The sequence below is a fragment of the Delphinus delphis genome, chromosome 2 (assembly GCF_949987515.2).
Source record: "Delphinus delphis chromosome 2, mDelDel1.2, whole genome shotgun sequence".
Taxonomy (NCBI): Eukaryota; Metazoa; Chordata; class Mammalia; order Artiodactyla; family Delphinidae; genus Delphinus; species Delphinus delphis.
In genome coordinates, this window is record NC_082684.1 from 154,596,940 (window position 1) to 154,615,058 (window position 18,119).

The 18,119-nt window shown below is 43.1% G+C and overlaps 1 protein-coding gene across 2 annotated transcripts in view; it reads left to right on the forward strand.

The window, feature by feature from the left end:
• The first annotated feature begins 10,354 nt into the window (after window positions 1-10,354).
• ITIH2 (inter-alpha-trypsin inhibitor heavy chain 2) overlaps window positions 10,355-18,119 on the forward strand; it is a 37,535-nt gene continuing 29,770 nt past the window's right edge. Inside the window, exons 1-4 of one of the 2 annotated variants that reach the window (XM_060006019.1) lie at window positions 10,355-10,585; window positions 13,286-13,360; window positions 16,281-16,313; window positions 17,869-18,038. In XM_060006019.1, the coding sequence (XP_059862002.1) occupies window positions 10,502-10,585; window positions 13,286-13,360; window positions 16,281-16,313; window positions 17,869-18,038 (362 nt within the window). In that variant the 5' untranslated portion in view covers window positions 10,355-10,501. The remainder of the gene's footprint in view (window positions 10,586-13,285; window positions 13,361-16,280; window positions 16,314-17,868; window positions 18,039-18,119) is intronic. The other variant, XM_060006020.1, reaches the window with a different exon arrangement.

Below are 18,119 nucleotides of genomic sequence, written 5' to 3' on the forward strand. Positions count from 1 at the left end.
ATCAAGCGAGCATCTTCTCTATGCCTGGGGAAATTGCCCTACCTCTTTCTAAGTTTGGGTTCGCTTCCCAAATTTCTTCCTTTGAGCTTTCAGTGCTGTGAAACACCTCCAAGGGTTCCTTTAAGTGTGTTCTTTTGGCGGTGTCACTTTCTCTAAAAGACATCCTTCTTTCCATCACAACTGCTTTCCTCATTTATGCAATAAATTCACCTTCACAGAATTTCTGTGGCTGCCCAGCTAGAGTGTCCACATCCCCCACGTCAGCTTTTCGTTGTGACTCCATTTACGTTCAAATCCAAATTCCACTCCCAGCATGATTGCTTTTCATTTTCTTCCTGCACTTTCATCTTTTGGGCCAATTCTCCCTTTCGATCATCCGTGTTTGTAAAATGTCACATGGGTTTATCACCGGGAGACAAGGAGGAAACACAAGTACATGCTTTGCTGTCTGTGTTTGAACCCAATAACAGACGCTTAGCGGCCAATCACAGAAAAACCGTGAAAGAAGTGACGTGACTGATCATTGATTATGATGAACCTGCTGTTTACAGAGTGGAATTCTTGCCCTTGAATCTGGGGAGCCTGGAGACTCTCTTGACCCAGTAAAATGCAGCAGAAGTGTGACTGTGTAATTTCCATGGACGGGCCTTACCCATCTACAGCTTCCACTGTCACACACCAGGAATACTCCTGTGGAGGCCCCGCAGCCATGCAGGGAGAAGTGCAGGTCACGTGGGGAGGCCACAGAGAAGAGAGTCAAATTCTGAATTTCATTCAGAATTGAATGCAATATTCCAGGTAGAGTCTACATTGGTGAACGCACTGAGTCTTCACTGCTTCTGGAATTTATTTTGGCCTATCCAGATGTCTTTGGATTCTCAATCTGTCCACCAGAATATTAGGCATTCTTTCCAACAACCTGTCATCTGAAATTTTGTCCAGTGTTTCATTCAAGTCTACTTCAAGTATATTTTATTTGAACAAGTTCTGTGAATTTTATTTTTTATTTATTTATTTTTGGCTGCGTTGGGTCTTTGTTGCTCCCCACTGGCTTTCTCTAATTGCGGTGAGCGGGGGCTACTCTTCATTGCGGTGCGCGGGCTTCTCATTGTGGTGGCTTCTCTTGTTGCAGAGCACAGGCTCTAGGCGCACGGGCTTCAGTAGTTGTGGCACACGGGCTTAGTTGCTCCGTGGCATGTGGGATCTTCCCGGACCAGGGCTCGAACTTGTGTCCCCTGCATTGGCAGGCGGATTCTTAACCACTGTGCCACCAGGGAAGTCCCTCTGTGAGTTTTAGAATGCTGTTTCTCACCACAAAATCCATTCCTTCAATTTAACATCAATCTATTCATCAAAGCTCTTCTGCTTGGATTTGTTCAAACAATGGGTTCTGTAATTAAGCAGTTTAAAGCTCATTCGTTTTCATTTTCCACCTCATCCATGATAAGCACATTGGAAACCATCTGTGCTTATAAGAAGTCTGGGTCTCTAGCATAGAAACACAGGGGTAAAAAGAAGTGAAATTAGTTCAATCAAGCACTGCTTAATCACTGATCCTTTAGGCAGGAAATGGCCCTTTGCCATTCACAAGCTTACAAATCAAGGGGAAGAATTAGGCTATGATACACGGTACGGGCATGTTAATGGATTATGTGTGTGTTACCAGCCCCTGACTCTGCTGACAAATTAGTTTGCATCTCAGGACCGGACTAGGCTTGGGCCCACGCCTCGGATTTCAACTCCAGCCACCATCAGCACGCACCGGAAGGTGGCTGGTTCCTCCCACTTCCTGACCCTTGAGAAGGTCTTTACAGTATTCTTGCACCTTCCCGTGGTTTTCAGACTCCCCTTCTGCCTCCTGGGTGCCCACCTCCCAAGACTTCAGAGCCCAGGCTGTCTTCCTCTGCCATCTCTGGTCCATCTACCCCCAAATCTCACATTGATTCCTCCCACTTTCTTCCTATCCCATAGAATCTAGTGAGCCTTAGTCACCAAACCCCTTCCGCACACATGACTTTGTCAAAATGCTTCCTTCTCAAGAGTTCTCAAACCCTCTTTTGAATGGTTTCATTCATTCATACTTTTTCTAAAAAAAAATAAAGTCAACCTCACGCTCCCCAACCTATAATTTACAGAATCTAAATGGCTTCCTTTTTGGAAATTGAAGGAACCAAAGGAGCATCGTTTACAAGCTCTTTCTTCAGAATTTCTTTTGGTTCCCTGGCATGTAATTAGTCTTGGGCCGAGACACGATTAATTTGAATTAGTTCAGTGCAGCCTTATTACTGGTACATTCCTCCTGGGTTTTACCCATTGCTCATGCTACACCTTCCAGTTGGTTATCCTATTCCAAGGAAAAACCAAGCTAAATAAACTCCCAGTTAACATTGCCGCTTCTTTCCCCGGCTGTACTATTCTTCTTCGTTGTCCCCCACACGCTCCAAACACAGCTTTAAAGGTGCCTTTTGGTGTTGGGATCTCTCACACATCTATTTATTCTTTTAGACTTCCCAGCACTGCTCTCACAAGTGTGCTGGTCTTCTTGGTAATGACCCCTTCAATCTACCTCTCCTTCCAAGTCCCTTTCACCTGCCATCTCACTGGAAAAGAGGGAGAGAGTTTACCCTGTTGCCCCGACACCAAACTGCAAGAGGTACGTTAGGGATGAGAGTGAGGGAGGCTCATGAGGCCCCTCCTTGATGCAAGGCTAACAGGACAGCCTTTCTCCTTGGCTGTGTTCATTCCATTTGAAATGCCCTTGAGACACCCTTGAGGACACAAGAGATGTAACATGAAATGAAAAAAACCACCGAGTACTTACCTGGAGATCAGAATTCCATGGATTAAATGTGCTTTGATACCACTACTGATCACTGCTGACATTAACTGAGCGCTTAATATGTTGCAGGCACTGTTCTAGGCCCTTTACACATGCTCAGAGTTGAGTACTATTTTTTATCCCCATTTTTCAGATGAGAACATGGAGGCACGCAGAAAATTGCCCAAAGTCATGAAGACAGCTGGTGAGTTAGCAGGCTAGGGTTGGGGCTGGAAATGAGGAGGAACCAGTCTGCCCAGTTCAGACACCATTGCCACTACTAGTCTGTCCCCCACCCTATATCACTCCTCTGTCCACGACCAGCTTGTATCACTCTAGCCCCGGACTTAGCTTCTCAAGCCTCACTTTCATCATCTTTTAAATTAGACTCTCAGCTAGAGGACTTGGAGCATCCCTTGTGGCTCAGATACCCACATACTCCTTGCCCTATTTACACCTCAGAGGCAACCACAATAGCTCATATGAAGGTGCGTCCCAACCTGGGACAGCAATACCAGCTGTCAGTGTCATAGTGAGAGCAGCTTCCAGATGTGATCCCTTCCCCGCCAGAAACACCCAGATTCCCTGGGAGGGATGCAGGAAGCCGCTACACTGGAATTGACCTATAACGGCTGGTCAGTCCCCAGGCACCCATGGACCCAACTGTCTCCCTTTTGGCAATGGGTTTGAATGCAAACTTCTGAGACAGGGAACACAGAGCAGAAAATAATGGAAACGACTCAACGGCAAAACCAAGTTTTCGTGGCTCAAGAATTAACAAGGAATAGAAAACCATAATTTGGAAACATCATATGCACCCCAATGTTCATTGCAGCACTATTTACAATAGCCAAGACATGGAAGCAACCTAAATGTCCATCAACAGATGAATGGATAAAGAAGATGTGGTACATATATACAATGGACTATTACTCAGCCATAAAAAGAGAATGAACTAGGACTTCGCTGGTGGCACAGTGGTTAAGAATCCGCCTGCCAATGCCTGGGACAAGGGTTCGAGCCCTGGTCCGGGAGGATCTCACATGCCTCGGAGCAACTAAGCCCACGAGCCACAACTACTGAACCCACGTGCCACAACTACTGAAGTCCACGTGCCTAAAGCCCGTGCTCTGCAACAAGAGAAGCCACCGCAATGAGAAGCCTGTGCACCGCAACAGAGAGTAGCCCTCTCTAGCCGCCAACTAGAGAAAGCCCGCACACAGCAACAAAGACCCAACACAACCAAAAATTTTTTATTTATTTATTTATTTTATTTTTTGCGGTACGGGTGCCTCTCACTGTTGTGGCCTCTCCCGTTGTGGAGCACAGGCTCCGGACGCGCAGGCTCAGCGGCCATGGCTCACGGGCCCAGCCGCTCCGCGGCATGTGGGATCTTCCTGGACCGGGACACGAACCCGTGTCCCCTGCATCGGCAGGCGGACTCTCAACCACTGCGCCACCAGGGAAGCCCCAAAATTTTTTTTAAAAAAGAGAGAAAATGAAATAATGCCATTTGCAGCAACATGATGGACCTAGAGATGATCATATGAAGTGAAGTAAGTCAGACAAAGACAGATATCATATGATATCACTTATATATGGAATCTAAAAAAAATGCTATAAGCGAACTTATTTACAAAACGGAAACAGACTCACAGACTTAGAAAACAAACTTATGGTTACCAAAGGGGAAAGGTGAGGGGGAGAGATAAATTAGGAGTTTGGGATTAACATATACACACTACTATATAGAAAATAGATAATCAACAGGACCTACTGTATAGCACTGGGCACTCTACTCAATACTCTGTAATAACCTATATGGGAAGAACATCGGAATCTGTATATATACATATATATGACTGAATCACTTTGCTGTACACCTGAAACTAACACAGCATTGTAAATCAACTATCCTCCAATATAAAATAAACAATTTTTTAAAAAGAATGAACAAGGAAATCAGCCCCCCACACTCTAACTTTGTGTTTTTGGCCCATGAAACCTCTACCCAATGTCTAACATTTTTCTTCTGAAATCTCTTTGTGTTCTGGTCCCAAATTACAGCAGCCCACACCTACACCTAAGAGAGAGGAAAAAAGATGTGACAGAATAATGGAATATCATCTTGAGAAATTAAAACAAATAATCTTTGAAGAACCTAAGACAGAACACCTTAACCTGACTACTAAAAGGAAGGTATGAGAGTTCAAATACGTGTAGACGACAGACCTGCTCCATGTCATGCCCCATCTGAACTAGCGAAACAAGCAGGTAAGGGTCAGATACAGCTATTTGTACGTTAGCTCACCTTTGACTTTGGACTTTTAAAAATATACTCTTTCACAATGATAGAACTAGAACTGGATTTTGTAAATGTGTGATAGTTATCGCCGCACCGTTATCTAAGCCACCATGCCTTACACTCAGAGCCACAAATGCCAAGTGTATTGATATTCCCGAGAATTCTCATTGGGCACGAAATGAGTTATTCTTTTATTTAAACATTATGAAGCGTACTGAAATGTTTTTCTCTTAGATTCCTACTGATTCTCACATCTATGAAAGTGAAGATTCTGGCAGCATTTGTGGTAGCGATTTCCATGCTATAAATCGGGAGAATGTAAGTACCAACCGATACATTCCATTCACCAGTGAGAGCCGCCCAGGGCCAGGGCTGGTGGAAGGGCCCCAGGTGCAGGACCCCGTGACCTGAATACACACCTGCCCTGATAGGGAGCCTGGCGCTTCTGGACAGCAGGAGAGATCAAACGTGGTGGGTTTTTTCCCAAGACCTTGGAATTTGGAGATAGGCTATCAGCATAAAAGGAGAAGCATGACCCAGGCTGCCCTTAGCTTGGCTTGTCCTGAGATCATTCCAAATATCAGATTATAGTCATCAGAGATGAAATGACCAATGGAAGGGGCCAGAATATTGGAAATCATATTTATATTTGCAAAACATGCCATAAGGTCTTTTTTTTTATTAGCAGACCAACAAAAATGTTCCACATTATCCTTGCCCACAGCCAACCACCGCCAACACGCTAGCAATCTCAGAAAAGAGCAAAATGTGCTAAGTAACTTTCTTTTAGACCATGTTAATTTTACTTTCTCAACTTCAGTATCCACAGTATACTATGGAATTTATTTCAACATTAATAACTGTTAAAGATATCCACCGAGAGATTATCTTGGACCTCTTAGTTGAGAATGGTTTTGTTCAAATTTTGGAGGTTCTGTTTGGTACTCAACCCATAAGGTCTTAATTGTCTTTATCTCAGCAGAGAATGCAAAGCTGTGACAGGGTTTTTCCATGAGGGCTAGGCTGAGGCACCCACTGGGCTGGGAACTCCCCCAGCCCGCGCTACACAAGGGAGGGGAGGGGTGTTTTTCCCACTTCCGGTATCCAGAAGATACATTTTTCCAGAAGGTATAGCACTGTGCAATTCCAAAGGCTGAAGGGAAAACTTAGGCAGAAAACTAGAGACAACTCTCGGTTATATGCCCTTGATTCTGTTTTACATTCCAAGCTGGGTTTCTTTTGCTGTTTAGAACAGTGACAGTAATGATACAAGCACAGAACAGCTCCTAGATTTGCGCCAGGCACCTATCTTGTTCTTCACTTACTCTTCCTCACGGCCGCCCCATGACGTGAATGGGATAGCCCCATCTTACAAGTGAAGAAACTGATTTACAGAGAGATAAAGTAACCTGCTACAGTGACTAATCTAGTAAGAGGTAGACTCTAGATTTTGAAGATGGTATTGAATATTATGTTCCATTATTGGGAGCTAAATAGCTCGATGTGGACATATTTTGAAAAGGACAATGTATGAAAGGAAAGAATTATTACTCTTGGGCCCAGGTCACCTTCCAACAGTGATTCAAGTCAGTGTTGATACTTAAGGGCCAGTTATGGTCAAAGGCACTGTGGTGAGTACTGTCTGCAGTGCTGGGCACATAGTAGGCTGTCTATAAAGAGTGGGTTTTTTAGTGTATTTTATTGAAGTATAGTAGATTTACAATGTTGTGTTAGTTTCTGATGTACAGCAAAGTGATTCAGTTATACATATATGCATTCTTTTTTAAAATATTCTTTTCCATTATGGTTTATCATAGGATGTTGAATATAGTTCCCTGTGCTATACAGTAGGACCTTGTCGTTTATCCATTCTCTATATAATAGTTTGCATCTGCTAATCCCAAACTCTCAATCCTTCTCTCTCCCACCCCCCTCCCCCTTGGCAACCACAAGTATGTTCTCTATGTCTGGGAGTCTGTTTCTGTTTTGTAGATAAGTTCATTTGTGTCATATGTTATATTTTAGACTCTACATATAAGTGATATCATATGGTATTTGTCTTCCTCTATAAAGAGCGTTGAATGAAGGAGTGTGTGGTCTCTACACTTGAGAAAATGTAGCAAGGCATGGAGGTGTGTGTTGCAATTATGCCCCCAAAGGACACGAATGATGAATGTCAGCCAGAGGAATCTGCAAAATGTTGGTGACGGAAGTCGCAACTAAGACGGGCTTTGAAAGAGGGATGTGGTTTTAATAGAGAGACGTTGGAGGAACAGGGAATTCCAGGCAAGGGGAACTGTGTCGGGGAAAGCACTTGGTTGAAAGGTTTGGAGGTGAGCCAATAATCTGGCTTTGTGGTGTGTAGGCTGGAGCTCAGGCTGAAAAGGTAGAGCACTGACCACCATGAAAATCAGTCTTGGCCGGATCCTCTATAGAAAGAGAGTGAAAACTTTGGAGCAGGGAGTAACCGCTTCACAGCTGCACTCGGACGCTGCTTCAGCCGTGGTGTGATGGATTCAGAAACAGCAGCCAAGACGTCTCTAGAAAACATCGCTATCATTCCAGAAAAATTAATGAGAGTAGTGACAGTGGGAATGGAGAGAAAGCAAATGCAATCCATATCGGTTGGTATGTCCCCAGAAATGCTTACCACGTTCACTCTTAGCTGAGACCAAGCATTTGGGTGGGGGGGGGGAAGGGGCGTGTAAATTCACTACCCAAATCGTGCAGTACACACTTAACAAAACCAAATCAACGTACATGATCCGAACCCACGTCATCTTCATTCGTAGCAAACACCGCTCTACCTTCAGCTAATAGATTTATTTGTTTAGCTTAGATCTCTATTCTATTTAAACAAAATGAGGTGGCACGTAAAACAAGGGATTTTCTTTATTCCACCAAGTTTACGTTTATTCCTTGCTGAAAATATTTTTAACTGATTTGAAACTGATTTTTTTTTGCTCTTTAAATTGTTTTTAAAATGTTTAATTATGAAGTATTTCAGAGAAAAGTTTAAAAATACACTTGTTTAACAGACAAAGCCTAAGTGTCCATAGCAGGATGAATGGATAAAGAAAATGGGATATATACATATGATAGACTATTATATTTAGCCCTAAATAAAGAAGGAAGTCCTGACAGGCGTTAACATGGATCGACCATGAGGACGTTATGCTAAATGAAATAAGCCATTCACAAAAGGACAAATACTGGATGATTCCACTTATATGATGTATGTAAAGTAATCATACTCATAGAAAAAGAAAACAGAATGATGGTTGCCGGGAGCTGGGGGCAGGCAGAATGGGGAATTATTGTTTAATGGGGACAGGGTTTTAGTTTTGCAAGATGAACAATTTCTAGAGAGGTACTTCACAACAATTTGCATACAATTAATAATCTTAGATTTAATTCTCTCTTCTGACTTTCTTTTTAGTATTATTTGCTATGACATCTAATTTAACCCTATACCAACTTTGTAACCCCCGTTTTCAAGTATTTGAAATAAATAAGATAGATTTTAATGCTATCTCAACTTTCAGTCTGTTTTTGTCTCTTGGAGATAAAGTGTAATTGTTAGAAACAGCATACAGTTGAACATTTTTAAAACAATCATCAGTAACCCTTCATAATCTTACAGATAAATTTAATCTATTTGCATTTTATATTACATTTGAACCAGCACGTCCAGTTATTTGGGGCATGTGCTTGGATTTAACAAATAAATTTGTCATTTTTTAAAGATCATTTTGCATATTTTAATATGTCAGTTTATCTTTTTTGGCATGGTTTTGATTTCCTCTTTTCACTTGCATTGTTTTTGAAATAAACTTTAAACCATGTCCCTTTGAACAAAATCAGAGGGCAATCTCAGAGAAGTGACCTGTTCGTCCTGGGTTCACTGTAATCCTCAAGATGAGTGACTGGGATCCACAGAAGCTAGCTGAGTCTGGTCGGCACGGATCTGGTGGAAACAGCCCTACATCACCAGGTTTCAAAGGCCATCGCAGACTTTCTGTTTGCATGTGGGTGAAAGTTCCCCTGTGGGAGTGAACTTTGAGAAAGTAGAGGTTTTTTCAGCAGCAAGACCCGGACCAGGTGATGGATCAGGGACCTCGGGCAGGAAGCCGTAGTTCCATCCTGGCAAAGGAAACTGCCAGAAAAGACATGGGAGCTGGCCAAACTGAGGTCCACAGCATGGCTCTGTTCAAGCAGATGTCTGGAGTAGAGGCTCATCAAGTACACTGGCCACCCAGCTTGGGAACTACAGGTAATTAGTCTAAATTCACACTTGGAACACTGATCCCAGAGGTGGACCCCAGGCTGCCTCTCCTGGACGTGGTCACGAACAACAAAGGATTTGAGGTCAGGCTGACCTTGAATTAAGTCTCCACGTGCTAACTATGAAATGTGGAATCAGCTATTGATACTTAACCTTACCTTCCTCCATTGTGAATGAAGATAAATGTAGTACACATCTCACATGGCTCTTTTATAGTTGAATAAAAACAGGGGGTTAAAGTTAATGTAGGTAAAAGTGCATGACACCACAAAGGGCTCAATAAATCCTAGTTAACATTGTTATTAGGATTCATGACCATGGGTGGGAAGGGATTCCAGGCTGGGCTGTCTCTGGTTCTGGGATGGGGAGAACTGATTTTCCGCTGACCTGAGTGAGAGTGACCAGGGGCAGCCGGAACAGACTCTGTTCTCTTAATCAAAGAGGTTCCTGAAACTTCCTTGCTGAAGGGGTGCCTAACCTCCCACACTGCTGCTTGCCCAGTTCTCTCATGAAGTAGGTTCTCGGTTTTCAAAGGGAGAGGGAGAGACACTGCCAGTGAGTGCTTTGCTCAGAAAACCGTGGGGTTTCTTCTCCCACTTTTCCTAAATTCCTCCTGCTTTCACTTAAACCAAAGGATTTTGTTTCCAGAAGCTTTTCACTTTAGCTCTTTCCTCTCTGACTCGATTTCTCAGTCACGTGCCTCACCTGGTCTTTCAAAGAAGATGACGCTGATCTTAGGTCTCTCTGATTTTAAGATGAACAGAAATCAGCAAAAGGAAAAAAAAAGAAAAAAGCACTGCACATCTGTCCGACCCTGCCTTACTCTCACAGCCCAGGGACTGCCCCCAGCTCTGCTGTTTGAATAACCTCTGGGTGTGTGACCCACCCCCCCTCCCCAGCTTAAGTTTGAACTCCAGAACAAATATTTTTCCTGTTTTGGAACAAAGTTTGAGAGCTCTCTTCTTCTCTTTTCTCTCAATTTTCTTTTTGAAAACCAACTGTACGGCTCTGCTGTGCCTCTGATCGTGGTTCAGGGAGCAGTGGGCTCCTCCCAGACCCGGCACTGGAGAGCTGGGCAGAGCAACCTAGCACGATGAAGGGGCTCGTGTGCTTTCTCGTCTGCTTCCTCCTTTCTGAATCACAGGGCTTCGAAATCCCCACTAACGGACTTTCAGAAGTAAGTACTTCCAGAAGACTTCCTTGCTGTCGGCTCCAAAGGTTAGCTTGGTAAATAACCTGTTACCTGTTGCTATTCAAGGACAGCATTCTGTGTGGAATGGAAATTCATGATAAAATTAATCTGCGTAGACGTGTTCACTATTATAATCACTGGAACCTGTATTTACCCTTTTTTTGATTCAATATTTGTATATATTGGAAAATGATCACCACAATGTCTTTAATAGCTCTCACCATACATAGTTACAGTTTTTTTCCCCTTGTGATAAGGATGTTTAACTTTTTATTTTATATGGAGTACAGTTGATTACCAATGTTGTGATAGTTTAGGCATACATCAGGGTGATTCAATTATACATGTATCTATTCTTTTCCAAATTCTTTTCCCATTTAGGTTGTTGTATAATATTGAGCAGAGTTCCCTGTGCTGTACAGTAGGACCCTGTTGGTTATCTGTTTTAAATATAGCCATGTGTCCATGTCAGTCCCAAACTCCCTAACTATCCCTTCCCCCCCGGTAACCATAAGTTCTGGAACATATATTTACCCTTTAGAGCATTAACAGGTTTTGCATGAGAACCAAGTTTACAGCCCGACCCCATAGTGTACCGCTTACGAAGTACAGCTGCCCCCTCCTTATCTAAAAAATTGGGGATAATAATTGATCTAACCCAAAGGGTTGTTGTAAGAATTAAGTGACATATGTAAACTACCCAGCACAGTGCAAAGCTGGGGAAGAACTTAATAATTATTAGCTCTCATAACTGTTATTATGGAATATCACTATCACTCTTTTACTTAAGAGTATATAGAAAAGTCATTTTCAAAGCACTTTGTTTGTCATACCTAAGTGAAAATGATTTCCAAATTAAGGACACTTAATATTCCTGTTAAAGGGGAAGATTGGGTAAATGGACGGGCAGAGTGTAGGAATTACTCCTGGGGAGCTCAAGGTCTTCACTTCAGACCCTTGATCATCCCCAACGTATTGAAAGCCTTGGACTGAAAGTCATACAAGAGCTTTTTTTCTTTTTAATAAATTTATTTATTTATTTGCTTTTGGCTGCGTTGGGTCTTTGTTGCTGCTGCATGCAGGCTTTCTCTAGTTGCGGCGAGCAGGAGCTACTCTTTGTTGCGGTGCGCGGGCTTCTCATTGCGGTGCCTTCTCTTGTTGCAGAGCACGGGCTCTAGGCGTGCGTGCTTCAGTAGTTGTGGCTCGCGGGCTCTAGAGTGCAGGCTCAGTATTTGTGGCTCATGGGCTTTGTTGCTCCGAGGGGTGGGTGGGGTCTTCCCGGACCAGGGTTCGAACCCGTGTCCCCCGCATTGGCAGGCGGATTCTTAACCACTGCGCCACCAGGGAAGCCCCAAGAGCTATTTTGATGCCAGAAAAGCAGCATGTATTCTGGGAATATCCTAGAAGGCGCAGCGGCTTGTGCTACTTACAGAGTGGATTACCTACAAAGATGCCAAAGAACAGGATGGCATATTTGCAAGAAAAAAAAAATCACCCTGTCTGCCTAGAAACTATCATATTTTCTAACACTTTAAAAACTACCAGAATACGTTGGAAATCTCATTGACGAAGCCAGGAGTTGGAGGCAAGATATCCAAATGTGTTTGTGCTTTTTCAGTCACTTACTGGCATTCCTTTCACATTGCCATTTCTAACTCAATGGATAATGGCCCACATTTACCTAGTAAGACACCTCTGATGCCCCCAAGATCTACCCAGTACTTCTGCCAGGCACCTACCTGATCACTGGGCTACTGTAACTCCTACTTGGATATTCCATCATCTTCAGGCAAACTCAGAAATGAACTCCTGCTTCCAGCAAATTTGGAGATACTAACTCTCATTTACTCACCTCTGAGAAGTAACTGGCAAACAAATATATTAAAGAAATCATTGTAGGGACTTCCCCTGGTGGCGCAGTGGTTAAGAATCTGCCTGCCAGTGCAGGGGACACAGGTTCGAGCCCTGGTCCGGGAAGATCCCACATGCCACGGAGCAACTAAACCTGTGCACCGCAACTACTGAGCCTGTGCTCTAGAGCCCGCAAGCCACAACTACTGAGCCCATGTGCCACAACTACTGAAGCCCAAGTGCTATAGGGCCCGCATGCTGCAAGTAGTGAGCCCATGTACTACAACTACTGAAGCCTGCATGCCTAGAGCCCGTGCTCTGCAACAAGAGAAGCCACCGCAATGAGAAGCCCGCACACTGCAATGAAGAGTAACCCCTGCTCTCTGCAACTAGAGAGAAAAAAAAAAAATCATTGTAACAGACACAGAAAACAAACTTAACAGTTCCAAAGGGAAAAGGGGGGAAGGATAAATTAGGGATTTGGGATTAGCAGATACACACTACTATATATAAAATAGATAAATGGCAAGGACCTACTGTATGTATAGCTCAGGGAACTCTACTCAATACTCTGTAATAACCTGTATGGGAAAAGATAGTGAAAAAGAATAGATTATATGTATATGTATAGCTGAATCACTTTGCTGTACACCTGAAACATTGTAAATCAACTATACTTCAATTTTAAAAAAAGAAATCATTGTTTGAAAAAATGAGATTGCCCAGAGATATAGAAAACAAGACAAAATAATATATTGAATACAGTCCCTTATGCCTATCACCAGCTCCCTGCTTTTTGTTGATAGAAATAAACATCCTAAATTCTTTTTTAAGTTTGCAGAATATGGAGACCTTATGGAACTGGCCCCAGGCAAATTTCAATTTGTGCCAGAGAACCGGAGGTACCAGGTACAGTAAACCTCAGTTCCAAAAGGGCAAATAAGTGAAAGAGATCATGATTGAAGAAATAAGAAAAGGGTTGAGATGATTTTTGCTACATTTTCTCAAGAGCATGTTTTTTTAGCAGCAAAGAGTCTGCTGGTTTTACACCTGGAGGAAACACTGTCCAGCTGAAATAAAGGGAAGCCTCCACACGGCTGTCTGTTCATCTTCAAACTGTAATGGTCACCTTGGTCCCTTAGAGAATACATTGCTATGTGTTTTCTTCAAAGTTTAAGATTATGGGATAGTTTTACTGCTTTATATGGAAGAATTTCCTCTTAGGACACTTCCTATTGGGGCCACACATGGTCTCCTACCTAGTCATGGTCTCTACTGTCTCGGGGAGTTGCTCAGAGAGCACAGGGGACCTGACCATGCTGGCGGTCTCCTCCCGGATGCCAGCAACAGCACAGACAAAATGCTCTAACTCATGGGGTGAGTTCTCCAGGGGGCCAAGAAAGGTTGGCTTCTCCCATGTAGAGCCCAGGTGCTAAAAAAGGAGGTATTTGTGGAAGCAACTCTAAGCTGACCTATGACATCTTTTGTGCGGGTATGAATTTTTGACCTGCTGCAAGTCCAGGCTTTTTGTAGACCGATAGTATTAAAACCCAATAGGCAAGTCCTCATGTCAGGGTCTTCATCTAAAAGGGAAAACATCATCGTATGGAATTGCATTCAAAAAGTCCAAAAGACCCACAGACATAGAAAACAAACTTAGGATTACCAAAGGGGAAAGGGGGAGAGGGATAAATTAGGAAGTTGATTAACAGATACACACTACTATACATAAAACAGATAACCAGGACATCCCTGGTGGTCCGGTGGTTAGGACTGCACGCTTCCACTGCAGGGGGCACAGGTTCGATCCCTGGTTGGGGAACTAAGATCATGCAAGCTGCGTAGCACGGCCAAAAAATAAATAAAATTAAATAGATAACCAATAAGGACTTACTGTATAGCACAGAGAACTATACTCAGTATTTTGTAATAAACTATAAGGGAAAAGTATCTGAAAAAGAATAGTTATATATGTAGGTATAACCAAATCACTTTGCTGTACACCTGAAACTAACACTAAACTAACACTGCTTCCCTGGTGGCGCAGTGGTTAAGGATCCGCCTGCCAATGCAGGGGACACAGGTTCGAGCCCTGGTCCCAGAAGATCCCACATACCGCGGAGCAGCTAAGCCCGTGCTCCAGAGCTGCTGAACCTGAGCTCTAGAGCCCGTGAGCCACAACTACTGAAACCAGCAAGCCACAACTGCTGAAGCCCACGTGCCTAGAGCCAGTGCTCTGCAACAAGAGAAGCCACCACAATGAGAAGCCTGTGTGCAGCAACAAAGACCCAATGCAGCCAAAAATAAATAAATAAATAAACCATGCTCCAATTTAAAAAAGTCTAGAAAAAGGCAGTCGTTGGCCTCACTATGTCACATAATACCCCCTAAAATTTCAACTCACCCCAAATCAGGCAAGCAAAGCTAATGTCCCACACCTTAATTATTACTTTAAAATCCATCTGACATTAAAGGTTCACCCATCACTCTAAAGCCAGTCAGTTTTCCATGCCCACAGGACAGTCATTCATGTGGATACAGTAAGTCCCCTACATATGAGTGAGTTCCGTTCTGAGAGCACGTCCAGCAAGTTTGTTCGTAAGCGTGACAAAGTTAGCCTAGGTACCCAACTAACACAATCGGCTATAAACCTACTGTAATAGGTTTATAATACTTCTCACACAAATAATGCATAAAAAACAAACACAAAAAATAAAACTTTTAAAATAATTTTTTTAAGTTTAATTTTTAAAATTTATTTATTTATTTATTATTTTTGGCTGTGTTGGGTCTTCATGGTGGTGCGTAGGCTTCTCATTGCCGTGACTTCTCTTGTGGAGCACGGGCTCTAGGTGCGCGGGCTTCAGTAGTTGTGGCACATGGGCCCAGTAGTTGTGGCTCGTGGGCTCTAGAGCACAGGCTCAGTAGTCGTGGCACATGGGCTTAGTTGATCCACGGCATGTGGGATCCTCCCAGACCAGGGCTTGAACCCATGTCCCCTGCACTGGCAGGCGGACTCCCAACCACTGCGCCACCAGGAAGTCCCAAGAAAACATGTTTAATCTTACAGTACAGTACCTTGAAAAGTACAGTAGTGCAGTACAACAGCTGGCGTAAAGGGGATGGCATCGAGTGAACAGGAAAGGAGAGTTACTGCCTGGAGGAGGGAGAGGAGGTGGGAGATGGTAGAGCTGAAGGACCGTCAGAAGTAGGAGACGGAGGGCAAGCTGCAATTTCACTCATGCCTGATGTTGATGGAATGCACGTTCGCATCTTCAAAAGTTCGCAACTTGAAGGTTCGTATGTAGGGGACTTACTGTAATTCTCTAGCATAGCTGTTGAGTACAGGATTTTCCACCGTGCTTGACTCAGGGGCTACACCAAGGAGGAAACGCATCCAAGTCTCTGCTCCCATGTAGCTTCATCTAGTGGAAGAGACAGACATGCCTTCCCACTGCCTGACTTTGAAGAAAGACTCTGCTGCTGAGAAAACAATCAGACAAATAGACAGGGTAAAGGTGATCTGTGCTACTCAGCTTAAGTTTGGTTGAACATTTTCATTTGAAAACATAGGTTTTAGCATTGTATCGAAGGATGGTGGGCATGCAACCAAACAGTGACTGAGACATTTGTTCACAGAAACACACCAGTGGGAAAATAGCATTCAAGAATATTTGGTAATTATGTCTTGGTTCCCGTGAATGAATTATAGCTCAGCACTGAAGGAAAAAATATCTTTTGAGAAAGTATATTTTGAGAAAACAGTTTTTGCCCTCAAGGTAATAAGCAACACGCTTCTGAAGAATGATTATCCAACTTCCTTTCACAGAGGAGTGTTTCTGGAGAATCTGGAGAAATGATGGTAAGTTTACTTTGATTTTGTTAAAAATTGATGTCTGAATGACTTTTCTGTTACCTATTATCGAGAAATCAATACGGGTGCCTCCTTTGTCTTCATCACTGAGAATGTTTACCTGACTTTCGAAATACCCCCTTGCCCAGTTCTGTTTGGAAGTGTGTCTAAAATTCAGCATGAAAGGGTGCAGTTTGTATGCAGCCGGGAGAGCTGTCCCCAGGAGTGAAAATGTCCCTTCTCTTTACTTTCGCAAGTTTTGACAACATTGTAGGTGTTTTTGGAATAAAAACTGTGTATTTATTCCAACAGAATAGTTTTGATTTAAAATAGGACACCTAACAGCTTTGGAGGGTAAAGCCGTGAGTATGGAAAAAGCACTCTTATACATGAAATGGCCCGATTCCCTGAGATGTTCGGAGTGGAGCTTCCTGTGGCAAGAAAACATCAAGAGGAAGGGGTTCCCTGGGCTTCCTGCTCTGAACTGACAGCAACTGTGAGAAGCTCTGGGTTAGGGGGGAAGAAGGACAAACAACGTAGCCTGGGTTTTATCTCAGCTTGAGGTGGGCTGGATGTTAATGTGTTGAAAGGTTTAATCTTGGATGACAAAGTTGAGGCATATGACACCTAGTATTGAAATAAGCAAAACCTTTCGGAGAAAAAAGCAAAACCTAGTCGGTCACATCACTGCCATAATCCTGACTGTTTAGAGTCACCTCCTAAAAGATGTGCGTTTGCAGTACTTTGTCTTTGAGCATACGGATACTAGAACTGCCTTAAATCAGTAGAGAAGGATTGGGATTAGGGGTCCCGAGTACTGGACCAGTAACTGCATCAAAACGCCCTCTGCAAGATATTCTGTTCTTTGCTCACATCCATCAGCATTCTCATATTTTGTTTTAATTTGGGAAAGGACAAGAGGACTGCAAGAAGGTGAAATTACAATAGATCAGGTTGAAGAAGGTAGGTGGCAGTGTGGGGCTCTGGGGACCACATGTGTCTTCCACCCCACCGTACCGCTGGAAGTGCCCAGGTCCCCTTCCAACGCTGCAGTCCTGCATCCTTCCTTCCCTCTGGCCCTGCATTCGAAGTTATTTCCTGCACTTTCGTAATCCAAACTTGCTTCCCCACAACCATTTTCTCCTCGTAGTCTAACCTTTAATCATTTTTAATAGACTCATAGCGCTTGAAAGGCATCTCAAGATATCTCAGGCCTTTTGTTATTAAATTTTATTTATTTTAATTTCATATTTCCTCTGACTTTTTTATTTTTATTGATATTTAATTTATGACTTTGCTTTTTTTAATCTTTGATCTGTTTGGTTCTGAAAAGGGCACGTTAAAGTTTACTAATGACAAAAAAAAAAAAAAAAGAAGCTATCTCAGGCTTCTGCCTGAGGAGTATTCCAAGAAGTTAGGAGAATGCTTAGTAATACCTGAGTTATATGCTTACCGATGCCTTAGAATTGTTTGTAATCAAATGGACCAATGTTAGCGTTGAATACGTAGTGAAGTTCTGTGTCATTTTTCTCTGAGTACAGTTGTATTTTCTTGCCAATTACAGGAAGATGTTGATCAAGTGACTCTTTATAGCTATAAAGTCCGGTCTACTGTCACTTCCCGAATGGCCAACACTGTCATCCAGGCCAAAGTGGTGAACCACTCCCCACAGCCTCAGGATGTCGTGTTCGATGTGCAGATTCCCAAAGGAGCCTTCATCTCCAACTTCTCCATGTGAGTAACTCCTGTGCAGAACCAGAAACTGGATGTGCTCTGCTCAAAGAATCGAACCCCGTCACAGTTAGGATGGACCTT